Genomic DNA, 26,068 nt, shown 5'->3' on the forward strand with positions numbered 1-26,068 from the left:
ACTCAGCCTGGATGTTGCACTGGAGACTCTCCAGACGTTCGGGTGGATCATCAACTTCTCAAAGTCAACTCTGTTACCGACCCAATCACTGACGTATCTTGGCATGGAGTTTCATACTCTCTCAGCGATAGTGAAGCTTCCGCTGGACAAGCAGCGGTCACTACAGACTGGGGTGCAGGCTCTCCTTCAAAGTCAGTCGCACTCCTTAAGACGCCTCATGCACTTCCTCGGGAAGATGGTGGCGGCAATGGAGGCGGTTCCGTTTGCGCAGTTTCATCTGCGCCCTCTTCAATGGGACATTCTCCGCCAATGGGACGGGAAGTCAACATCCCTGGACAGGAAAGTCTCCCTTTCCCAGACGGCCAAGGACTCTCTGCAGTGGTGGCTTCTTCCCACCTCATTATCACAGGGAAGATCCTTCCTACCACCGTCCTGGGCGGTGGTCACGACAGACGCGAGTCTGTCAGGGTGGGGAGCAGTTTTTCTCCACCACAGGGCTCAGGGTACGTGGACCCAGCAGGAGTCCACCCTTCAGATCAATGTTCTGGAAATCAGAGCAGTGTATCTTGCCCTACTAGCCTTCCAGCAGTGGCTGGAAGGAAGGCAGATCCGAATTCAGTCGGACAACTCCACAGCGGTGGCATACATCAACCACCAAGGGGGGACACGCAGTCGGCAAGCCTTCCAGGAAGTCCGGCGGATTCTGATGTGGGTGGAAGCCACGGCCTCCACCATATCCGCAGTTCACATCCCCGGCGTAGAAAACTGGGAAGCAGACTTCCTCAGTCGCCAGGGCATGGACGCAGGGGAATGGTCTCTTCACCCGGACGTGTTTCACCCGGACGTCGACCTAATGGCGTCCCGGCACAACAACAAGGTCCCAACCTTCATGGCACGGTCTCGCGATCACAGAGCTCTGGCGGCAGACGCCTTAGTGCAAGATTGGTCGCAGTTCCGGCTCCCTTATGTGTTTCCACCTCTGGCACTCTTGCCCAGAGTGCTACGCAAGATCAGATCCGACTGCAGCCGCGTCATACTCGTCGCCCCAGACTGGCCAAGGAGGGCGTGGTATCCGGATCTGTGGCATCTCACGGTCGGCCAACCGTGGGCACTACCAGACCGACCAGACTTGCTGTCCCAAGGGCCGTTTTTCCATCGGAATTCTGCGGCCCTGAACCTGACTGTGTGGCCATTGAGTCCTGGATCCTAGCGTCTTCAGGATTATCCCAAGGGGTCGTTGCCACCATGAGACAGGCTAGGAAGCCCACGTCCGCTAAGATCTACCACAGAACGTGGAGGATATTCTTATCCTGGTGCTCTGCTCAGGGAGTGTCTCCCTGGCCATTTGCATTGCCTACATTTCTTTCTTTCCTGCAATCTGGGTTAGAAAAAGGTTTGTCGCTCGGCTCCCTTAAAGGGCAAGTCTCGGCGCTATCCGTCTTTTTTCAGAAGCGTCTAGCACGACTTTCTAAGGTACGCACGTTCCTGCAGGGGGTTTGTCATATCGTACCCCCGTACAAGCGGCCGTTAGATCCATGGGATCTGAACAGGGTACTAGTTGCCCTCCAGAAGCCGCCCTTCGAGCCTCTGAGGGAGGTTTCACTTTCTAGACTATCACAGAAAGTGGCTTTTCTGGTAGCGATCACATCTCTTCGGAGAGTGTCTGAGCTAGCAGCGCTGTCATCCAAGGCTCCCTTCCTGGTCTTCCACCAGGACAAGGTAGTGCTGCGACCCATTCAGGAGTTTCTCCCGAAGGTGGTATCCTCTTTTCATCTTAATCAGGATATCTCTTTGCCTTCTTTTTGTCCTCATGCAGTTCATCGGTATGAGAAGGACTTACATTTGTTAGATCTGGTGAGAGCACTCAGAATCTACATTTCCCGCACGGCGCCCCTGCGCCGTTCGGATGCACTCTTTGTCCTTGTCGCTGGTAAGCGCAAAGGGTCGCAGGCTTCTAAGGCCACCCTGGCTCGATGGATCAAAGAACCAATTCTTGAAGCCTACCGTTCTGCTGGGCTTCCGTTTCCATCAGGGCTGAAGGCCCATTCTACCAGAGCCGTGGGTGCGTCCTGGGCATTACGACACCAGGCTACGGCTCAACAGGTGTGCCAGGCAGCTACCTGGTCGAGTCTGCACACTTTCACCAAACATTATCAGGTGCATACCTATGCTTCGGCGGACGCCAGCCTAGGTAGAAGAGTCCTGCAGGCGGCAGTTGCCTCCCCGTAGGGGAGGGCTGTCTTCGCAGCTCTAACATGAGGTATTCTGTACCCACCCAGGGACAGCTTTTGGACGTCCCAATCGTCTGGGTCTCCCAATGGAGCGCCGAAGAAGAAGGGAATTTTGTTACTTACCGTAAATTCCTTTTCTTCTAGCTCCTATTGGGAGACCCAGCACCCGCCCTGTTGTCCTTCGGGATTTTTGGTTGTTTTTCGGGTACACATGTTGTTCATGTTGAATGGTTTTCAGTTCTCCGACGTTACTTCGGAGTGAATTTGTTTAAACCAGTTATTGGCTTTCCTCCTTCTTGCTTTTGCACTAAAACTGGTGAGCCAGTGATCCCACTGGGGGTGTATAGCCAGAAGGGGAGGGGCCTTACACTTTTTAGTGTAATTGCTTTGTGTGGCCTCCGGAGGCAGTGCTATACACCAATCGTCTGGGTCTCCCAATAGGAGCTAGAAGAAAAGGAATTTACGGTAAGTAACAAAATTCCCTTCTTTGGTGTTTCACCAAGACAAGGTGGTTCTTCGTCCGACTCCGGACTTTCTCCCTAAGGTGGTGTCTCCTTTCCACCTTAACCAGGACATTTCGTTGCCTTCTCTTTGTCCGGCCCCTGTGCATCGCTTTGAGAAGGCGTTGCATTCCTTAGATTTGGTGCGGGCGCTCCGAATCTATGTGTCACGCACCGCCGTTTTTAGGCGGTGCACCTCACTTTTTGTGCTAACCACTGGTCAGCGCAAGCGTCTCGCTGCTTCTAAACCGACCCTAGCTCGTTGGATCAGGTCGGCTATCACCGATGCCTACCAGTGTTTTCAGGTGCCTCCTCCGCCAGGGATTAAGGCGCACTCGACCAGAGCTGTCGGTGCCTCCTGGGCTTTCAGGCACCAGGCTACGGCTCAGCAGGTTTGTCAGGCTGCCACGTGGTCCAGTCTGCACACTTTTTCGAAGCACTACCAAGTGCATGCTCATGCTTCGGCAGATGCAAGCTTGGGCAGACGCATTCTTCAGGCGGCTGTCGCCCATTTGTGAAGTTAGGTTTTGCCTACTTCTCAGTTTGGTTTATTTCCCACCCATGGACTGCTTTGGAACGTCCCATGGTTTGGGTCTCCCATAAGGAACGATAAAGAAAAAGAGAATTTTGTTTACTTACCGTAAATTCTTTTTCTTATAGTTCCGACATGGGAGACCCAGCACCCTCCCTGTTGCCTGTTGGCAGTTTTTTGTTCCGTGTGTTTCACCGGCTGTTGTTAGTAGACAGAGTAAAACTCGGAATAACCGGAACTCTGTCTCTACTTATGGGTGGATGTCCTCCTTCAGCTTTTGCACTGAACTGGTTAGATTGTCATCCAGGGGGTGTATATAGCCCGGAGGGAGGAGCTATACGTTTGAGTGTAGTACTTTGTGTGTCCTCCGGAGGCAGAAGCTATACACCCGTGGTTTGGGTCTCCCATGTCGGAACTATAAGAAAAAGAATTTACGGTAAGTAAACAAAATTCTTTTTTTTTACCACCTGTTGGCGGGCAGGCACATTCGAGTCCAGTCAGACAACGCGACAGCGGTTGCCTACATCAATCACCAAGGCGGGACACGCAGCCGCCTGGCAATGATGGAGGTACAACGCATCCTTCAATGGGCGGAGGACTCCAAGTCCACCATATCCGCAGTCCACATTCCAGGCGTGGAAAACTGGGAGGCAGATTATCTCAGCCGTCAAACCGTGGACGGTGGCGAGTGGGCCCTGCACCCGGCAGTGTTTCAGTCAATCTGCCGCAAATGGGGCACTCCGGACGTGGACCTAATGGCATCCCGTCACAATAACAAAGTTCCTGTTTCTTTATCGTTCCTATGGGAGACCCAGACATTGGGTGTATAGCTTCTGCCTCCGGAGGACACACAAAGTACTACACTCAAAAGTGTAGCTCCTCCCTCTGAGCCTATACACCCCCTGGAGAACCAGATCTAGCCAGTTCATTGCTTTGTGTTCAGGAGGCATACATCCACACATGCATTCTCATCTGATTTTTCATTTTTGGAAAAAGTTTGAAGAAAAGCGGGTCCAAGTCTGGACCCCCGGCATGTCCCTTCTCACCCCACTGTGTCAGCGGTGCTGTTAAGGTTGATTCCAAGGCTGGAGCCTTACATGCCGCGCTCCTTCACCATCCCTCGGGCTCTGGCTTGAAGTGGGAGCCAGCACGGTTCTCCATGCTTGGCAGGAGATCGGTCTCCATCCGCAGCCCTTCAAGATCCTGCTGGACGGAGCACTCATCCCCAGGGACTTGGAACCCTGCGTCTCAGCAAGCTAAGTACCTGAGACGTTTATATTCTGGGGGTCCCTGTACTTTATTATGTTGGGAGAGTGTGCTGAGTGAGTTTTCTGACATTTCCGGCCGGTTCTCTGGCTGTCGCCTGAGAACCGCGCCGAGGGTGCCTGCGCGCCGGCCGCACCGCTCAAATTTAGGCCCCGGCTTTGCCGGAGGCCTACTTTCGGTTTCACTGCCCTCGCATTTCATTCATGCAGAGGGACAGTGTGGCTCCGCCCAGCGGCCGTTCTGCACAGGGGAGGGACACTCCTCACTGGGTACATGTCTCCTCCCCTGTAAGTCTCTTTGGCCCTCCAGATCCCGCTCTCAGTGTTGGTCCCGCCCCCTCTCCTCGCTCCGGCGCCATTTTATCAGCGTTTTCTCTGCAATCAACACTGGCTGCAGCATCCCTGCTGAGGTGCTTGGGGGTCCGGGCTTCGGGATCTGGAGGGCACACAACACCGCTCCAGCGGTCTGGTAAGCCACAACCTCTGGTTGTGGTCCTCTGTATATACTCTCTGGGGGTCACTCTGGCAGAGCCCCCACTTCAGCAGCATGTCTCACACGAGGAGCAAGGCTCCAAAGCTATATTCAGTAAGCACTGTATGTAAGCTCGTGCTGCCTGAACCGAGCACATATCCACATTGTGATGCCTGCTCTAACCTGACAATGCCTCAGCCTGGAATCGCACCCTCAGTGGTCTTTCCGGCTGCTCCGGCTCCTGTGGCTGAACCCCCGGCTTGGGTAGAAGCCTTCTCTAGGTCAATCTCCCAGTCTTTTGCCGACTCCATGGGACAGCTGTCCCGGACTTTGCTGAACATGCATCAGCCCCCTTCACAGGGTGCCTCTGCTGCTAGGGCTCTTTCAGCGAAGCTCACAGAGGATTCTTCATCTGGTCCCAGACCCCGTCCTCCTAAAAGGAGACGTAGGGCTCCCTCTCCTTCCTCGTCCCGCGGCTCTGATTCAGGAGCTGACTCGCAGGACGAGGAGGATGCCTTTACAGGGGGCTCGGAGGCTTACTCCATGTGCCCCATTGATCTGTCCGAAAGTGACTCAGATGTTAGTGATTTGATTGCGTCCATTAATTCTGTACTGGACCTCAATCCGCCAGTATCAGAGGAGCAACCCTCTCTGGCAGAAAAGCACCAGTTTACCTTGCCTAAGAGGACAAAGAGTGTGTTCTTTAACCACTCCAGTTTTCAGGCCGTTGTGACCAAGCCTAGGGCCTGTCCTGACAAACGCTTCCCAAAGTGTGGTTCTGATGACCGTTTTCCCTTTCCACCTGAGGTGGTCAAGGAGTGGGCTCATTCACCAAAGGTAGACCCCCCGGTGTCTAGACTCTTAGCCCGGACCGTTGTATCAGTGGCTGATGGCACCTCTCTTAAGGATTCCACTGACCGCCAGGTTGACCTTCTGGCCAAATCTGTATATGAAGCGGCAGGGGCCTCGTTCTCCCCATCTTTTGCAGCAGTGTGGGCTCTCAAAGCCATCTCTGCTTCTCTAGAGGAGATGCATTCCCTCGCCAGGGAATCTATGCCCGAAATGGTTGCCTTGACTTCCCAAGCTTCCGCTTTTTCATCCTATGCCATGTCTGCCATGCTGGAGGCTTCTCACCGCACTGCGGTGGCTTCGGCTAATTCCCTCGCTATCCACAGGATCTTGTGGCTTCGAGAGTGGAAGGCAGATGCTTCCTCAAAGAAGTACCTTGCTGGGCTCCCTTTTGCTGGGTCCAGGCTTTTCGGTGAACAACTGGATGAAATTATTAAGGAAGCTAATGGCGGGAAGAGTACTTCCATGCCACAAACCAAAACCAGGAAACCTGTCCAGGGTAGGAACAAGTCGAGGTTTCGTTCCTTTCGTTCCTCCAACTGGTCGTCCTCTAAGCCCTCGGCCTCGTCCACTAACTCAGCCAAGGACCAAAAATCCAACTGGCGCACAAAGGCGCGTCCACAGAAGACCGCAGGAGCTGCTGCCACTAAGGCAGCCTCCTCTTGACTATCTGTCCGCGCCAGCAACGTCCTTAGTCGGTGGCAGGCTCTCCCACTTTGGCGACGTGTGGTTTCAACACGTCTCCGATCAGTGAGTGCGGGATATCATCTCCCACGGCTACAGGATAGAATTCTCTTCCAGCCCGCCAAACAATTTTTTCTGTCAACTCCCCCCTGCTCCAAGGCCGCCGCCTTCTCTCAGGCCGTGGCATCCTTGCAGGCCAACGGAGTAATTGTACCGGTTCCCGCCCGGGAACGGTTCAGAGGTTTCTACTCAAATCTCTTCCTAGTCCCCAAAAAGGACGGTTCCTTCCGGCCCATCCTAGATCTCAAGCTTCTCAACAAGCATGTTCAGGTGCGGCATTTTCGCATGGAGTCTCTGCGATCAGTCATTGCCTCAATGACCCAAGGGGATTTCCTGGCATCCATCGACATCAGAGATGCCTATCTGCATGTGCCAATTGCAGTTTCACACCAGCGTTGGCTACGTTTTGCAATCGGAGAGGAACATTTCCAATTCGTGGCTCTCCCCTTCGGGTTAGCCACGGCCCCTCGGGTATTCACCAAGGTCATGGCAGCAGTGGTTACGGTTCTGCACCTCCAGGGGTTGGCAGTGATTCCTTACCTGGACGACCTTCTAGTCAAGGCTTCATCCAGCGCAGACTGTCAGCGGAGTGTCTCGCTCACTCTCGCCACTCTAGCCCAATTTGGGTGGCTTGTCAATCTGCCCAAATCCACTCTGACTCCGACCCAGAGGCTCACGTACCTAGGGATGCAGTTCGAGACTCTGCCGGCACTTGTGAAGCTGCCCTTAGTCAAACAGCAGTCCCTCCAACTGGCGGTGCGCTCTCTGCTGAGGCCCCGCCGTTATTCCATCAGGCACCTGATGCAGGTGCTGGGTCAGATGGTGGCGTCCATGGAGGCTGTTCCCTTTGCCCAGTTCCATCTGCGTCCTCTGCAGCTGGACATTCTCCGCTGTTGGGACAAGCGGACTTCCTCCTTGCACAGGCTAGTGGCTCTGTCGCCACGGACCAGGAGCTCCCTTCAGTGGTGGCTTCGGCCCCTCTCTCTGTCTCAGGGGCCCTCCTTCCTGGCCCCGTCCTGGGTGATCCTCACCACGGATGCCAGTCTATCCGGCTGGGGAGCGGTACGTCTCCACCACCGAGCGCAGGGCACTTGGACTCCGTCCGAGTCAGCCCTCTCGATCAACGTGCTGGAAACCAGAGCTGTGCTTCTAGCTCTCCTAGCCTTTCACCACCTGTTGGCGGGCAAGCACATCCGAGTCCAGTCAGACAGCGCGACAGCGGTTGCCTACATCAATCACCAAGGCGGGACACGCAGCCGCCTGGCAATGTTGGAGGTTCAACGCATCCTTCAATGGACGGAGGACTCCAAGTCCACCATATCCGCAGTCCACATCCCAGGCATGGAAAACTGGGAAGCAGATTATCTCAGCCGTCAAACCGTGGACAGTGGCGAGTGGTCCCTGCATCCGGCAGTGTTTCAGTCAATCTGCCGCAAGTGGGGCAATCCGGAAGTGGACCTAATGGCATCCCGTCACAACAACAAGGTTCCGGTTTACGTGGCTCGCTCCCACGATCCTCAGGCCCTTGCAGCGGACGCTCTGGTTCAAGACTGGTCCCAGTTTCGTCTGTCCTACGTGTTTCCCCCTCTAGCTCTCTTGCCCAGAGTTCTGCGCAAGATCAGAATGGAGGGCCGTCGGGTCATCCTCATTGCTCCGGACTGGCCCAGGCGAGCTTGGTACCCAGACCTGCTCCATCTGTCCGTAGAGGTGCCGTGGCATCTTCTGGACCGTCCAGACCTTCTCTCACAAGGTCCGTTTTTCGGCCAGAATTCTGCGGCTCTCAGATTGACGGCGTGGCTCTTGAGTCCTGGATCTTGACGGCTTCTGGTATCCCCCCTGAAGTCATCTCCACTATGACTCGGGCCCGGAAGTCTTCCTCCGCTAAGATCTATCACAGGACTTGGAAAATTTTCCTGTCCTGGTGTCGCTCTACCGACCATCCTCCTTGGCCATTCTCCTTGCCGACCCTTCTGTCTTTTCTACAGTCCGGTCTGCAGCTAGGACTGTCCCTCAACTCTCTCAAGGGACAAGTCTCAGCTCTGTCAGTGCTGTTCCAGCGGCGTCTCACTCGGCTGGCTCAGGTCCGCACCTTCATGCAAGGCGCGTCTCCCATCATTCCGCCTTACCGGCGGCCCTTGGATCCCTGGGACCTTAACTTGGTTCTCACGGTTTTGCAGAAACCTCCTTTTGAGCCTCTTAGGGAGGTTTCTTTGTATCGTGTTTTTCAGAAGGTGGCCTTTCTGGTGGCCATAACTTCCCTCAGGAGAGTCTCTGATTTGGCTGCGCTCTCTTCGGAGTCGCCTTTTTTAGTTTTTCATCAAGACAAGGTGGTTCTACGTCCGACTCCGGACTTTCTCCCTAAGGTGGTCTCTCCTTTCCACCTTAACCAGGACATTACCCTACCTTCCTTCTGTCCGGCTCCTGTTCATCGCTTTAAAAAAGCGCTGCATACTCTGGATCTGGTGCGTGCTCTCCGGATCTATGTGTCTCGCACCGGTGCGCTTAGGCGGTGCACCTCTCTTTTTGTGCTAACCACAGGTCGGCGCAAGGGCCTCCCTGCTTCTAAGCCGACCTTAGCCTGTTGGATTAGATCGACCATTTCAGACGCCTACCAGAGTACTCAGGTGCCTCCCCCGCCGGGGATCAAGGCACATTCGACCAGAGCTGTCGGTGCCTCTTGGGCTTTCAGGCACCAGGCTACGGCTCAACAAGTCTGTCAGGCTGCCACTTGGACTAGCCTGCATACCTTCTCGAAGCACTACCAAGTGCATGCTCATGCTTCGGCAGATGCGAGCTTGGGCAGACGCATCCTTTAGGCGGCTGTCGCCCATTTGTGAAGTTAGGTTCTGCCTACTTCTTAGTTTTTCTGTTTATTCCCACCCAGGGACTGCTTTGGAACGTCCCATGGTCTGGGTCTCCCAAAGGAACGATAAAGAAAAAGAGAATTTTGTTTACTTACCGTAAATTCTTTTTCTTATAGTTCCGTATTGGGAGACCCAGCACCCTCCCTGTTGCCTGTTGGCAATTTCTTGTTCCGCGTGTTATCACCGGCTGTTGTCGTGGACAGTGTCTCCGGTTGTTCCGGCTTTTGCTCTGTTCTACTTGTGGGTGGCTATTCTCCTTCAGCTTTTGCACTAAACTGGCTGGGTCTGCTCACCAGGGGGTGTATAAGCTCAGAGGGAGGAGCTACACTTTTAAGTGTAGTACTTTGTGTGTCCTCCGGAGGCAGAAGCTAAACACCCAATGTCTGGGTCTCCCAATACGGAACTATAAGAAAAAGAATTTACGGTAAGTAAACAAAATTCTCTTTTTAGTGGCCATATCGGCTGTGTATAGAGTTCTGTACTCTAGATAGTAATCTGACTGCCCCAATTGCCACATTTTGAAATGGAATGTCTGACATCATGCCCCTTTAACTCTGCTCTAAATGGGAAGCATTAATTGCTACGGCAATCATAGCCACTTTTTGCTTATTCTAGATTACCACTTTTTCCCTGAGTATTAAGCAATTTTTTTTGGTTCATCATATGGTTCCTGAGGGCCTTTTTAATTGGTTGTAATTGTTATGGTCTTTGCCAAGTGGGTGGCGCTCACAGGGTAATAATTCAGAGCCACCTAAAGACACATTCCAAGGGTTTCCTATGAGACATGCCCCTTGCAAAGGCCAAAAATGGGGCCCTAAATTAAATGGCCCATATATCTGGATGGATGGCTGGATTTGGTGGGAATAAGGCGGGAAACAAGACCGAAAACTTGGAGGACTCGTGGGAGTAAACTCAGATAAAAAAACCTGTCCACTTATGTTTTGTTCACAGCTTGTCTTTTATATGGCCATTTTTTTTCATGTAGCCTTATGCACTCTACATTTCTCCTAGGCTATGATAGTACGGAATGCAAAAGACACAGCACATACAAAAGCAGAACGGAATATCCTAGAAGAAGTGAAGCATCCTTTTATTGTGGACTTAATTTATGCCTTTCAAACTGGTGGAAAACTCTACCTCATTCTGGAGTATCTTAGCGGTCAGTCACTTTGTGCAACCATGGACTTTATGGCGTCGGACACATTGGCGATTTTTGCCCCATTTTTCATTTCAAGCCTGTAACCTTGTATTTTTATATAGGTGGAGAACTCTTCATGCAGTTGGAGCGTGAAGGGATCTTTATGGAAGATACAGCATGGTGAGTAAAAGCTAGTGTGAACCCATAAACTCTTTGGCTGATCAGCAGTAAACCACTGCCATTCCTTTTATGAGACCGTGATGACCAGAATTCTTTCACCCAATACTAGTGTGGCTTTTGTTTTCTTTTTGCAGTGACGTTTTTTGTGTACATTTTTTTTTTTTTCCATAACAATTTAAGATGTAATCCCAAGATAGTAAGTTATCCCCCAGGCAGAGTAACTTTTAGCGGGTAACTTTTAATTTTGGGGGGTTTAACAGCTAGGCCCTCAAATCTAGAATGGCATTTTGTACCATGTCTAGAAGAGACACACTTTGACTGAAGTTGAGCTGTGGTGCATGTTTCACTTCTGTTCATTCATGGTCTATGGGAGTGCTGGAAATAGCAGTGTGTTGTGCTCTGTTTTCTCTGTGGACAGGTGATATCCATGGACCCCCAGTGATCTTCAATGGATAAAGGATAACTTACTATCTTGAGAATAACCCTTTAAAGGGAACCTGTCAGCAGAAATGTCCCCTAAAACCTAACAGATTCCCCCTCTGCAGCTCCTGGGCTGCATTCTAGAAAGGTCCCTGTTATGATTGTGCCCACTTTCTGACCGAAAAAAAGTGTTTATAAAGTTGTACCTTTCTTCGGCGCTCCATTGGGAGACCCAGACGATTGGGTGTATAGCACTGCCTCCGGAGGCCACACAAAGCAATTACACTAAAAAGTGTAAGGCCCCTCCCCTTCTGGCTATACACCCCCAGTGGGATCACTGGCTCACCAGTTTTTCTGCTTTGTGCGAAGGAGGTCAGACATCCACGCATAGCTCCACTGTTTAGTCAGCAGTAGCTGCTGACTATATCGGATGGAAGAAAAGAGGGCCCATATGGGGCCCCCAGCATGCTCCCTTCTTACCCCACTTGTGGTTTGTAAGGTTGAGGTACCCATTGCGGGTACGGAGGCTGGAGCCCACATGCTGTTTTCCTTCCCCATCCCCCTGAGGGGCTCTGAGGAAGTGGGATCTTACCGGCCACCAAGCCCTGAGGCCGGGCTCCATCCACAGACCCATAGAACCTGCTGGATGTGGAGCGGGAGTGCCGTTCAGGGACAAGGCCCTGCAACTTTCAGGTACTCTGTGTCCCCGTATGGCAGGCCACGCACACCCCAGGCTTGCTGGGTGTGCTAGTGCGCCGGGGACTGTAGCGCTGTGCGCTGGGCTTATAGTCCCCGCAGATTACTGGGGGACTTTATGTGTGTGGATCGCCGCGCCGACCGCCCCTGGAGCGGCGGCACAGCTGCGACTTGTAGTGCGCCGGGGACGCGCCGACCGCGCTTTTACGGCGGCGGCGCTTCTAACTTTAGTCCCCGGTCTTCTGCGGCATAGCTATGCTTCGTTAACGCCCCCCACCCTGTCAATCAGGGTAGGGGAGAGACGTTGTTCAATCGGCAGCGCCGAGGGCTGGAGCACGATTTACATGCTCCAGCCCTCTCACTGAGCACAGTAGGACACAGGCTTCGCGCTTTTTCTCTGTGCACGCCCTAGGCCCGCCCCCAGGCTTGCAGCTCCCCAGGACGCCGGCAGCCATTATACACATGCAGTCTGGCTGGAGAACGGACGCAGGCTCTGGGGGACCCAGGCTAGGGGTTTCTGGCGACCACACACCCGCGCTAAGCGGGCGGTAAGCAGCACATACGTGCGGCCCCACTAGTGCCACAGTGTTATATTTTTCGCTGTACCAGATATATTTATATACTGCACTGTAAGGTCGCTTCTTGGCTGTACACCCTATATTGCTTTGAGGAGACAACAGCATGTCATCCGCAAAACGCAAGGGTGCCAAGGCACGGGCTGTATACACGGCTTGTACAGCATGTGGGGCTAATCTACCAGCAGGCCCCAACGACTCTCATTGTGTGCAATGTTCAGTCCCAGTGGCACTTCGTCAGCCAGAGCCTATTGTGGTGGTAGCCCAGGCAGAGACGCCTGTGAACCCTGCCCCGGTGACGGGGACAGAATTTGCAGTCTTTGCTGATAAAATGTCTGTGACTATGACAAAAATCCTGGAGACCTTGCAGTCCAGGCCAGTTGCTCAGACCATAGACACTGCTGCGTCTATGTTCCCCGGTCCCCCTCAGTTGGAACTAATCCGTACTTCAAGGGGGTCCCAGGCATCACAGGCTGAGGGCTCTGACTCCGATGACAGTCCCAGTCCGCCTAAGCGAGCTCGCTGGGAGAGACCCTCCACGTCCTCACGCGGATCAGGGTCTCAGCGAGAAGGGTCCCTATATGATGGTTCAGAGGTGGGTGATCAGGAGTCTTGTCCTGACGCCGCACTCAATTTGGATACGCCAGATGGTGACGCCATGGTAAATGACCTTATAGCGGCCATCAATAGGCTGTTGGATATTTCTCCCCCAGCCCCTTCTGCAGAGGAGGCAGCTGCACAGCAGGAGAAATTCCATTTCCTGTATCCCAAGCGTAAATTGAGTACTTTTCTGGACCACTCTGACTTCAGAGAATCCATCCAGAAACACAATACTTATCCGGATAAGCGTTTTTCTAAACGCCTTAAGGATACACGTTATCCTTTTCCCCCTGACGTGGTCAAACGCTGGACCCAGTGTCCAAAAGTGGACCCTCCAATATCCAGGCTTGCAGCTAGATCCATAGTTGCAGTGGAGGATGGGGCTTCACTTAAAGATGCCAATGACAGACAGATGGACCTTTGGTTGAAATCTGTCTATGAAGCTATCGGCGCGTCGTTTGCTCCAGCATTCGCGGCCGTGTGGGCGCTCCAAGCTATTTCAGCTGGTCTGGCACAGGTGGACTCTCTCATACGTCCAGCAGTGCCGCAAGTGGCGTCCCTAACTACGCAAATGTCTGCGTTTGCGACCTACGCTATCAATGCGGTACTGGACTCTACGAGCCGTACCTCAATGGCATCCGCCAACTCTGTAGTTTTGCGCAGGGCCTTGTGGTTAAAGGAATGGAAAGCAGATTCTGCTTCTAAAAAAATGTTTAACCAGCTTGCCATTATCTGGAGACAGACTGTTTGGTGAGCAATTGGCGGAAATCATTAAACAGTCCAAAGGTAAGGACTCCTCCTTACCCCAGCCCAGATCAAACAAACCTCCACAGAGGAAGTGGCAGTCAAAGTTTCGGTCCTTTCGAGGCTCGGCAAGCCCCAATTCTCCTCGTCCAAAGGGACTCAGAAAGAGCAAAGGAGCTCTGATTCCTGGCGGGCTCACTCACGCCCCAAGAAAGCAACCGGAGGTACCGCTTCCAAGGCGGCTGCCTCATGACTTTCGGCCGCCTCCCTCCGCATCCTCGGTCGGTGGCAGGCTCTCCCGCTTTTGCGACATTTGGCTGCCACAGGTCAAAGACCGGTGGGTAACAGACATTTTGTCTCACGGGTACAGGATAGAGTTCAGTTCTCGGCCTCCGCCTCGGTTCTTCAGAACTTCCCCACATCCCGACCGAGCAGATGCCCTTCTGCAGGCGGTGACTTCTCTAAGAGCAGATGGAGTGGTGGTCCCTGTTCCTCTTCAGGAACAAGGTCAAGGTTTTTACTCCAATCTCTTTGTGGTGCCAAAAAAGGACGGCTCATTCCGTCCTGTTCTGGACCTAAAACTGCTCAACAAGCATGTGAACGCCAGGCGGTTCCGGACGGAATCCCTCCGCTCAGTCATTGCCTCAATGTCTCAAGGAGATTTCCTAGCATCAATAGACATCAAGGATGCTTATCTCCACGTGCCGATTGCTACAGAGCACCAACGCTTTCTACGCTTCGTGATAGGAGACGACCATCTTCAGTTCGTAGCTCTGCCATTTGGTCTCGCGACAGCCCCACGGGTGTTCACCAAGATCATGGCGGCAGTGGTAGCAGTCTTGCACTCTCAGGGACACTCTGTGATCCCTTACTTGGACGATCTACTGGTCAAGGCACCCTCTCAAGAGGCATGCCAACTCAGCTTGACTGTTGCACTGGAGACTCTCCAGACGTTCGGGTGGATCATCAACTTCTCAAAGTCAAATCTGTCACCGACCCAGTCACTAACGTATCTTGGCATGGAGTTTCATACTCTCTCAGCGATAGTGAAGCTTCCGCTGGACAAGCAGCGGTCTCTACAGACTGGGGTGCAGGCTCTCCTTCAAGATCAGTCGCACTCCTTAAGACGCCTCATGCACTTCCTCGGGAAGATGGTGGCGGCAATGGAGGCGGTTCCGTTTGCGCAGTTTCATCTGCGCCCACTTCAATTGGACATTCTCCGCCAATGGGACGGGAAGTCAAAATCCCTGGACAGGAAAGTCTCCCTTTCCCAGACGGCCAAGGACTCTCTGCAGTGGTGGCTTCTTCCCACCTCATTATCACAGGGAAGATCCTTCCTACCACCGTCTTGGGCGGTGGTCACGACAGACGCGAGTCTGTCAGGGTGGGGAGCAGTTTTTCTCCACCACAGGGCTCAGGGTACGTGGACTCAGCAGGAGTCCACCCTTCAGATCAATGTTCTGGAAATCAGAGCAGTGTATCTTGCCCTACTAGCCTTCCAGCAGTGGCTGGAAGGAAGGCAGATCCGAATTCAGTCGGACAACTCCACAGCGGTGGCATACATCAACCACCAAGGGGGGACACGCAGTCGGCAAGCCTTCCAGGAAGTCCGGCGGATTCTGATGTGGGTGGAAGCCACGGCCTCCACCATATCCGCAGTTCACATCCCCGGCGTAGAAAACTGGGAAGCAGACTTCCTCAGTCGCCAGGGCATGGACGCAGGGGAATGGTCCCTTCACCCAGACGCGTTTCAGGAAATCTGTCGCCGATGGGGAAGGCCGGACGTCGACCTCATGGCGTCCCGGCACAACAACAAGGTCCCAACCTTCATGGCACGGTCTCGCGATCAAAGAGCGCTGGCGGCAGACGCCCTAGTGCAAGATTGGTCGCAGTTCCGGCTCCCTTATGTGTTTCCACCTCTGGCACTCTTGCCCAGAGTGCTACGCAAGATCAGATCCGATTGCAGCCGCGTCATACTCGTCGCTCCAGACTGGCCGAGGAGGGCGTGGTATCCGGATCTGTGGCAGCTCACGGTCGGCCAACCGTGGGCACTACCAGACCGACCAGACTTACTGTCCCAAGGGCCGTTTTTCCATCGGAATTCTGCGGCCCTGAACCTGACTGTGTGGCCATTGAGTCCTGGATCCTAGCGTCTTCAGGATTATCCCAAGGGGTCGTTGCCACCATGAGACAGGCTAGGAAGCCCACGTCCGCTAAGATCTACCACAGAACGTGGAGGATATTCTTATCCTGGTGCTCTGCTCAGGGAGTGTCTCCCTGGCCATTTGCATTGTCTACCTTTCTTTCTTTCCTGCAATCTGGGTTAGAAAAAGGTTTGTCGCTCGGCTCCCTTAAAGGTCAGGTCTCGGCGCTATCCGTCTTTTTTCAGAGGCGTTTGGCACGCCTTCCTAAGGTGCGCACGTTCCTACAGGGGGTTTGCCATATCGTACCCCCGTACAAGCGGCCGTTAGATCCATGGGATCTGAACAGGGTACTAGTTGCCCTCCAGAAGCCGCCCCTCGAGCCTCTGAGGGAGGTTTCACTTTCTAGACTATCACAGAAAGTGGTTTTTCTGGTAGCGATCACATCTCTTCGGAGAGTGTCTGAGCTGGCAGCGCTATCATGCAAGGCTCCCTTCCTGGTCTTCCACCAGGACAAGGTAGTGCTGCGCCCCATTCAGGAGTTTCTCCCGAAGGTGGTATCCTCTTTTCATCTTAATCAAGATATCTCTTTGCCTTCGTTTTGTCCTCATGCAGTTCATCGGTATGAGAAGGATTTACATGTGTTAGATCTGGTGAGAGCACTCAGAATCTACATTTCCCGCACGGCGCCCCTGCGCCGCTCGGATGCACTCTTTGTCCTTGTCGCTGGCAAGCGCAAAGGGTCGCAGGCTTCCAAAGCCACCCTGGCTCGATGGATCAAAGAACCAATTCTTGAAGCCTACCGTTCTGCTGGGCTTCCGGTTCCATCAGGGCTGAAGGCCCATTCTACCAGAGCCGTGGGTGCGTCCTGGGCATTGCGACACCAGGCTACGGCTCAACAGGTGTGCCAGGCAGCTACCTGGTCGAGTCTGCACACTTTCACCAAACATTATCAGGTGCATACCTATGCTTCGGCGGACGCCAGCCTAGGTAGAAGAGTCCTGCAGGCGGCAGTTGCCTCCCCGTAGGGGAGGGCTGTCTTTGCAGCTCTAACATGAGGTATTTCTTTACCCACCCAGGGACAGCTTTTGGACGTCCCAATCGTCTGGGTCTCCCAATGGAGCGCCGAAGAAGAAGGGAATTTTGTTACTTACCGTAAATTCCTTTTCTTCTAGCTCCTATTGGGAGACCCAGCACCCGCCCTGTTGTCCTTCGGGATTTTTGGTTGTTTTACGGGTACACATGTTGTTCATGTTGAACGGTTTTCAGTTCTCCGAGGTTACTTCGGAGTGAATTTGTTTAAACCAGTTATTGGCTTTCCTCCTTCTTGCTTTTGCACTAAAACTGGTGAGCCAGTGATCCCACTGGGGGTGTATAGCCAGAAGGGGAGGGGCCTTACACTTTTTAGTGTAATTGCTTTGTGTGGCCTCCGGAGGCAGTGCTATACACCCAATCGTCTGGGTCTCCCAATAGGAGCTAGAAGAAAAGGAATTTACGGTAAGTAACAAAATTCCCTTCTTTTGGCTTCTGATTCTGTAAATCCGTCACGGGGGCGGGCTGCCTGATGGCCGTTATTCTGCCCCCTGGTCCTGTATGCCGCCCCCATCGCTGATTTCAATACTTCTGGACGCCGCCCACTGCTCCAGCCATCCCCGCGCATGCCCAGTGCCCATCTCTCGGGGATGAGCACTGTGCCCAGCGTCACCGCTGGTGACGTGCACGCAGGGTTAAGATTATGGGCGGTGCTGTGATGTTTATTCCTAAGCAACCGCCCATAATCGCGGGACCGCGCTTTCCCCCTCGGCCTGCTTCTTTCTGCGCAAGCGCGCTGCTGCTGACCTCACTTCGCCTCCTTCCCATCTTGCCCCGAGGCAGGAAATAGATGGGAAGAGCGCGGAGCAGTGACTACACCGAAAGCGCGGTCCCGCGATTATGGGCGGTTGCTTAGGAATAAACATCACAGCACCGCCCATAATCTTAACCCTGCGTGCACGTGACGCTGGGCACAGTGCTCATCCCCGAGAGATGGGCACTGGGCATGCGCGGGGATGGCTGGAGCAGTGGGCGGCGTCCAGAAGTATTGAAATCAGCGATGGGGGCGGCATACAAGACCAGGGGGCAGAATAACGGCCATCAGGCAGCCCGCCCCCGTGACGGATTTACAGAATCAGAAGCCAAAAAGGTACAACTTTATAAACACTTTTTTTCGGTCAGAAAGTGGGCACAATCATAACAGGGACCTTTATAGAATGCAGCCCAGGAGCTGCAGAGGGGGAATCTGTTAGGTTTTAGGGGACATTTCTGCTGACAGGTTCCCTTTAACTGTAAAATTGATGTACGAGGGGCTGCTGATAAGTCTTTGGCTTTGTTCTTTTTTTGTTTCTATTGTAACTGTTACATCACATGAAAGCCTTATGTGTCTAATATGTTTTCAAAATGTTGTGCTTGTTACTTATGGCAATAGTGTTCTACGCACGCGGAAAAACAAAATGGCGGAGTCTAATGCAATATTCACTGCAACTGAGAGCAGAGGAGTGATAAAATTCTTGTTTCTGCAAGGAAAGTCCACGAAGGATATTCATGTTGATATATCGCAGACGTTGGGGGATCAATGCCCTTCATATTCCACAGTAAGAACTTGGTTGCCAAATTTAAAACGGGCCACTTCAGCACAAATGATGCCGAACGTCCTGGACGATCGAGAGTGGTTGATGTTCAGGAGATCATCGATGCTGTGTACAACCTCATACTGGAAAATTGACGAATTTCAGCTAAAGCAATGGCAGACATCATTTCCCATGAACGTGTTTGTGTCATTATCCATGAACATTTGGACATGAGGAAGCTCATGTCCAAATGATTATGGATAATGACACAAACGTCGTCATCCATGTGCAAAGTGGGTCCCCAGATGTTTGACAACAGATCAGAAAAGCATGCGAGTGAAAACTTCCCAGTCCATTTGTCAGCGTTTCCTGGATCGACTGGTCACTGTGCATGAGACCTGGATTTATTTGTATGACCCTGAAAACAAGGAGCAGTCAAGAGTGGAGGTACAGTGGTTCTCATCCAAAGAAGTTCAGGGTGCAAAAATCAGCCGCTAAGGTTATGGCATCTGTGTTCTGGGATAAGGAGCTCGTGCTGCTAGTGGACTACCTTCAAAAGGATTTCACTGTCATTGCAAGGTATTACATTGAACTTTTGGACCAATTGAAGGCATGTTCTGAAGGCCAAAAGGCTCGGCAAGCTGTCTGCAGGAATCTTGTTCCTGCAAGACAATGCCTCTGCTTCCAGCTGCTTGACCACCCACCTTATTCACCAGATCTAGCTCCCTCTCCGACTATCATCTGTTTCTAAACCTGAAGAAACACCTCAAGAGTACCAAATGTCACACCATTTCTGATGCCATGGTTGCTACGAATGCCTGGTTTTAGGCACAACTGAAATCCTTCTTTTTGCTAGGCTTACAGATCTTGGAATACCGATGTCAGAAGTGTGTTGACATCAGTGGAGAGTATGTGGAATAAATGTAAAGTTTCTTCATCCTATCTCGTTTCTTCCTAGGTAAAGCCAAATACTTATCAGCAGCCCCTCGTATATATTATGTGTTCATGCTGGAGAAGCACATACATTTTGGTACATGTTGGTTTGGGGTTTTTTTTTTTCACTGCTCTTGGCACTCTTTAGAAAAGTGTGTGGCGCTTCAAAGTGTGTTGCCTCTTAAACATGTTCAATGTTCAACAAGCTACCTTGGACCATACTGCCTATGGTGGAATGTGAAATTAAACCAAATAGTTTTTTTCCTCTGCTGAATCTGTATATGACAGTTATTTTATATTATTCCTTGTTTATTTTCAGCTTTTACTTGGCTGAGATCTCAATGGCTTTGGGACATTTGCATCAGAAAGGAATAATTTATCGTGATCTGAAACCGGAAAACATCATGCTTAACCATCAAGGTGGAAATTCAGCAACTTGCAACTTTTGCCTTTTATTATACACGCACATATACAGAAGTCTGCTCTTCACTTCCAAATTTGCTTAAAGGGAACCTGTCACAGGTTTTCCCCTAATGAGCTGTGGCCACCAACAGTGAGCTCTAGTATACAGCATTCTAGAATACTGTATATAAGAGTCCAGGCCACTCTGTATAATGTGAAAAACACCTTTAGAATAATCACCTGGAGGCAGTCCGATCTGATGGGTGTTGCTGGTCTCCGGTCCTGCGCCTCCTCCATCTTGCGCGAATGCCATCTTCCTTCTTCTAAGGCCCCTGTGAATGACTCTTCCTACATCATCCACACAGGCCGGCATTGTGGTCCTGCACACTTTGATCTGCTCCGCTGAGGGCAGATGAAAGTACTGTAATGAGCAAATGCCTGGACACGTCAAACACTGCATGCGCACTAAAATACTTTGCTCTGCCCTCAGCCGGGACTGGACCGCCCCCTAGGTGAGTATTATAAAGGTATTTTTTTACATCATACAGAGAGGCTTGGGCTCCTATATACAGTATTCTGGAATGCTATATATAAGGGATTACTGGTGGTGGCCGCAGCTCATAGGGGAAAAACTTGGTGACAGGTTCCCTTTTAAGACGTAATCCCATCCCAAACATTTATAGAACATCTACAAAATATGACATATGTTCGAGTATAAATGTCTGATATCTTAACACCACTTTAAGGCTAGTTTTACACTTGCGTTGAACGGTATCCGTTGCATTGCGATGTGTGACGGATGCAACGGATGTGTTGCACATAGTGGCACAACGGATGCTGCAAAACAACGCAATCCGTTTTTTTATTTTTTATTTTTTTTTTTTTACAGTTTTACTAGCGGCAGACTATTGTGAACGATCAGCTGATCGCTCCCTGCAGCCGGCCGCCGGGTGATCAGCTGATCGCTCCCTGCAGCCGGCCGCCGGGTGATCAGCGGATCGCTCCCTGCAGCCGGCCGCCGGGTGATCAGCGGATCGCTCCCTGCAGCCGGCCGCCGGGTGATCAGCGGATCGCTCCCTGCAGCCGGCCGCCGGGTGATCAGCGGATCGCTCCCTGCAGCCGGCCGCCGGGTGATCAGCGGATCGCTCCCTGCAGCCGGCCGCCGGGTGATCAGCGGATCGCTCCCTGCAGCCGGCCGCCGGGTGATCAGCTGAGCGCTCCCTGCAGCCGGCCGCCGGGTGATCAGCTGAGCGCTGTCACTTGCCGGGTGATCAGCTGATCGCTCCCTGCAGCCGGCGGCCGGGCGCTCAGCTGAGCGCTGTCACTTGCCGGCAGGTGGGCGCTCAGCTGAACGTTCGACCACCGTGAGCCAACATTAAAGTTTGTGATTTTTTAAAAAAAAAAAAAAGCATGTGCAGTGAAATCCAGAGGATTCCGCTGCTCAAAACAACGTTACATGCTGCGTTCCTCCCGCTGGGCGGAAGCAACGCAGCATCGCCCAGCGGAAGCAACGCAGGTCCTTTTGGTACAATCCGTCAACCATACAAGTGTATGTGAAACAGCGGAATCCGTTAACGGATTCCGCTGTTTTCCAAAAGAGCGGATTGTAACGGAAGGAAAACAACGCAAGTGTGGAAGTACCCTAACCCAGACTTAGCTTACTCACACTTATGTATTAGAGAGCTACTGTATGTTAAAGACGTTTTCCATGATGTTATAAAATCTTTGTCTGGTTTGGCTTCTTATCTGAAGTCTTATGGCAAGGCTCATTAAGGGTACGTGCCCATAATCAGGGTTATGTGGCATTCTGGACTCTGCATATTTTTGCTGTGTCTGCTTAGTTTTTCCATGCATGAGACTCAAGCATTTCTGCACAAGAAATTGACGTGCTATGGATAGCAAACTTGCACCGCAGGTTAGTTTACGCAGCGTTAAAAAGCACAGTGGGAACGGGATTTCTATTAATCCCATGCACTGTGATTGTACTGTACTATGCAGCGTTTTGGACACAGCGAAAATATGCTCCTTCCAAAACACTACTAATGCTGATCATGGGCACAGACCCTAAAAGAGTCATAATTAACTTTTAGAATTGCTACATCCATTAGGTGTTGCTAGAGTTCAAATCTTGATAAATTTCACACTTCTTATTCCAGCGCATTCTATATCGAGACTCGTGCACAAAACGCTAGTCTTGTAGTGTTGTTGAATTAAGGTTCATGTAGATAATCTAAAACCATGCAATTTGTCTGTAAAGGAAGGTCATTTCTGCTTTTGAATGTAGAATTAATTACTAAATTTCTTTTGTGTTCTTTTATAGGACATGTGAAATTAACAGACTTTGGACTTTGTAAGGAATCCATTCATGATGGCACAGTAACGCATACGTTTTGTGGCACAATAGAATACATGTGAGCATTTTATCTTTTTTTTTTCTTTCATATTTTTTGCAATATTTAAAAAAAAAAAAAAAATTTATACCATACGTAAATTGGAATAAAAACTATATTCTGCAACGAAAAAGAAAGTCGTTCCTTATTGATCAAGTACATGAAGTGAACCACTTACTAATATTTTGCGTGAAATATGTAGTTAATAGTAGTCTCAAGAATTTAATATGATCGTAATTTGATAGTCATATTTATCCAACATATTGACACAGATCATAACCAATGTTCTCAATCTAACGTTGCGTCGTACACTACTTCTGTTTCATTTCATTTTGGGGACACAGGAAACAATGGGTAAAAAATAAAAGATTAACTCCTCCTCCGCAGGATATTGAGTGGAGGGAGGCTGGTAAGAGTCCTACCTTGTCTTCACCGAGGGTGGAGGTACCTGGACTTTCTTTGTCGCTCCATTGGGAGACCCAGACAATTGGGTGTATAGCTTCTGCCTCCGGAGGCCACACAAAGTATTGCACTTAAAAGTGTAAACCCCTCCCCTCTGCCTATACACCCTCCCGTGCATCACGGGCTCCTCAGTTTTTATGCTTTGTGTTGAAGGAGGCACACATGCACGCAAGCTCCACATTTTAGTCAGCAGCAGCTGCTGACTTTATCGGATGGAAGAAAAGAGGGCCCATAACAGGGCCCCCGGCATGCTCCCTTCTCACCCCACTCGGGTCGGCGGTGCTGTTAAGGTTGAGGTACCCATTGCGGGTACAAAGGCTGGAGCCACATGCTGTTATCCTTCCCCATCCTTTTGGGGCTCTGGGTGAAGTGGGATCCTAACCGGTCACCATGCACTGGGACCGTGCTCCCTCCGCAGCCCCTGGGGGAATCTGCTGGACAGGAGACCGGGTATCGTCAGGGACAGGGCCCTGCTCCTCTGAGGTACTCTGTGTCCCCTTGGGGACGGCGCATAGAGCGCCTGTATAACGGACGCTGCAGCAGCTGCTGGGTGTTTGGTGTCGCCGGACTACCGCGCCGACCGCGCTTGTTTGCCGGCCGCGCTAATAAATTTAGTCCCCGGCTTTTGCGGCCTAGTACCGCAAACTCCCGCCCCCGGGCCTGCCAGTCAGGGGTAAGGGCGGGACGCTAGACTAGACGTCAGCGGTGAGGGCTGGAGCATACTGAGGTATCCTCCTCCCCCCTCACTAAGCACTGCGGGGCACCAGATTCCCGCACTTTCTGAGGCACGCCCACGGCTCCCTCCTCCTCTCAGAACGCTGGCAGCCATTCCTATCAGCACTTCTGACGCTGGAGAACTTCAGAGCCGAGCTCCATAGCTCTGGGAGGCCCAGGCAGGGAATCTGGTGGTCACACAACCGCTGAGGGCGGTCGGTAAGCCGCACCTGTTACTAGGTGCTGGCCCCCCTGGGTGCCGAAGTGTATATTTATATACTTATATTGTATACATTTACTTTGTTCGGCCGCACTATTTGCTTTTGGCTATATACCCTCACCGATTGCTCTAAGAGGAGACAACAGCATGTCGTCCGCAAAAAGCAAGGGTGCCAAGGCACAGGCTTATTTTGCAACCTGTACCTCTTGTGCGGCTATGCTACCTGCAGGTTCCACCTACCCTCATTGTGTGCAATGCTCGGCCCCTGTGACACTCACTCAGCCGGAGCCTCAGCCACCAGTGGGACCCTCGGCCCAGGTAGAAACACCGGCTGCCACTGTCCAGGTGGCAGGGACAGAGTTTGCAGTGTTGGCTGACAAACTTTCTGAGTCAATTTCTCAATCCATGGCTCAGTCTATGGATAGATGGTCTGCTAAGATACTAGAAGCTTTGCAGTCCAGACCGGTAACACAGGCCCCGGGCACTGTTGAATCATTGCCCTCAGACCCCCCTCGGTCGGCGCAGCAAAATGCTCCTGGGGCGACTCTTAGGTCTCACGGTGAGGACTCCGACACGGACCGCAGTCCCAGACCGGCTAAGCGGGCTCGCTGGGAGCTTCCCTCGACTTCATCACACTGCTCAGGGTCTCAGCATGAGGACTCTCTGGAGGATGAAGCGGAGGTGGCAGATCAGGACTCTGATCATGACGCCGCTCTCAATCTTGGTACACCTGAAGGGGACGCCATAGTAAACGACCTTATAGCGTCCATCAATCAGGTGTTAGAACTTTCTCCTCCAACTCTTCCGATTGAGGAGTCAGCTTCTCAGCAGGAGAAATTCCAATTTAGGTTTCCCAAACGTACACTGAGTGCGTTTCTTGATCACTCCAACTTCAGAGATACAGTCCAGAAACACCGAGCTTTTCCGGACAAGCGCTTTACCAAGCGCCTTAATGACACACGTTACCCCTTCCCCCCTGACGTAGTTAAGGGTTGGGCTCAGTGTCCCAAGGTGGATCCTCCAGTCTCTAGACTGGCGGCTAGATCCATAGTTGCAGTGGCAGATGGTTCATCGCTCAAGGATGACACTGACAGGCAGATAGAGCTCCTGATGAAATCCATCTATGAAGCTATAGGCGCGTCTTTTGCTCCGGCATTCGCAGCCGTATGGGCACTCCAAGCTATATCAGCTTGTCAGGCAGAGATTAATGCAGTCACACGTGCCTCTACTCCGCAGGTTGTGTCTTTAACCTCTCAGGCGTCGGCTTTTGCGTCCTACGCCATGAATGCTGTCCTGGACTCTGCGAGCCGTACGGCGGTAGCATCCGCCAATTCAGTGGCAGTCCACAAAGCCATGTGGCTACGCGAATGGAAGGCAGACTCTGCTTCCAAGAAGTTCTTAACCGGTTTGCCATTTTCTGGCGACCGTCTGTTTGGCGAGCAATTGGATGAAATCATTAAACAATCCAAGGGAAAGGACTCGTCCTTACCCCAGTCCAAACCAAACAGACCGCAACAACGGAAGATACAATCGAGGTTTCGGTCCTTTCGGCCCTCAGCCAGGTCTCAATTCTCCTCGTCCAACAGGCCACAGAAGGACCAGAGGAGCTCTGGTTCATGGCGGTCTAAGTCACGTCCTAAAAAGACCGCCGGAGGAACCGTTCCCAAAGCGGCCTCCTCATGACTTTCGGCCTCTCCAAACCGCATCCTCGGTCGGTGGCAGGCTCTCCCGCTGTTGCGACGCCTGGTTGCCACATGTCCAAGACCGATGGGTGAGAGACATTCTGTCTCACGGTTACAGGATAGAGCTCAGCTCTCGTCCTCCGACTCGTTTCTTCAGAACATCTCCGCCCCCCGAGCGAGCCGATGCTCTTCTTCAGGCGGTGAGCACTCTGAAGGCAGAAGGAGTGGTGATCCCTGTTCCCCTTCAGGAATGGGGTCACGGTTTTTACTCCAACTTGTTTGTGGTGCCAAAAAAGGACGGATCTTTCCGTCCCGTCCTGGACCTCAAACTGCTCAACAGACATGTGAAAACCAGGCGGTTCCGGATGGAATCTCTCCGCTCCGTCATCGCCTCGATGTCCCAAGGAGACTTCCTAGCATCAATCGACATCAAGGATGCTTATCTCCACGTGCCGATTGCACCGGAGCATCAGCGCTTCCTGCGTTTCGCCATCGGGGACGAACACCTTCAGTTCGTAGCACTGCCTTTCGGCCTGGCGACAGCCCCACGGGTCTTCACCAAGGTCATGGCAACAGTGGTAGCAGTCCTACACTCTCAAGGACACTCGGTGATCCCTTACTTAGACGATCTTCTAGTCAAGGCACCCTCCCGGGTGGCATGCCAACACAGCCTGAACATTGCTCTGGAGACTCTCCAGAGATTCGGGT

General features: G+C 52.1%; 1 protein-coding gene across 1 annotated transcript in view; it reads left to right on the top strand.

Annotated features, from left to right (window-relative positions):
- The window catches only part of RPS6KB1 (ribosomal protein S6 kinase B1), a 176,001-nt gene that overhangs the window by 42,033 nt on the left and 107,900 nt on the right, over nucleotides 1-26,068 (top strand). Inside the window, exons 5-8 of the mRNA XM_075336232.1 lie at nucleotides 10,469-10,616; nucleotides 10,718-10,775; nucleotides 19,810-19,910; nucleotides 22,213-22,303. Of these exons, the coding sequence (XP_075192347.1) occupies nucleotides 10,469-10,616; nucleotides 10,718-10,775; nucleotides 19,810-19,910; nucleotides 22,213-22,303 (398 nt within the window). The remainder of the gene's footprint in view (nucleotides 1-10,468; nucleotides 10,617-10,717; nucleotides 10,776-19,809; nucleotides 19,911-22,212; nucleotides 22,304-26,068) is intronic.

The sequence above is a fragment of the Anomaloglossus baeobatrachus genome, chromosome 2 (assembly GCF_048569485.1).
Source record: "Anomaloglossus baeobatrachus isolate aAnoBae1 chromosome 2, aAnoBae1.hap1, whole genome shotgun sequence".
NCBI lineage: Eukaryota > Metazoa > Chordata > Amphibia > Anura > Aromobatidae > Anomaloglossus > Anomaloglossus baeobatrachus.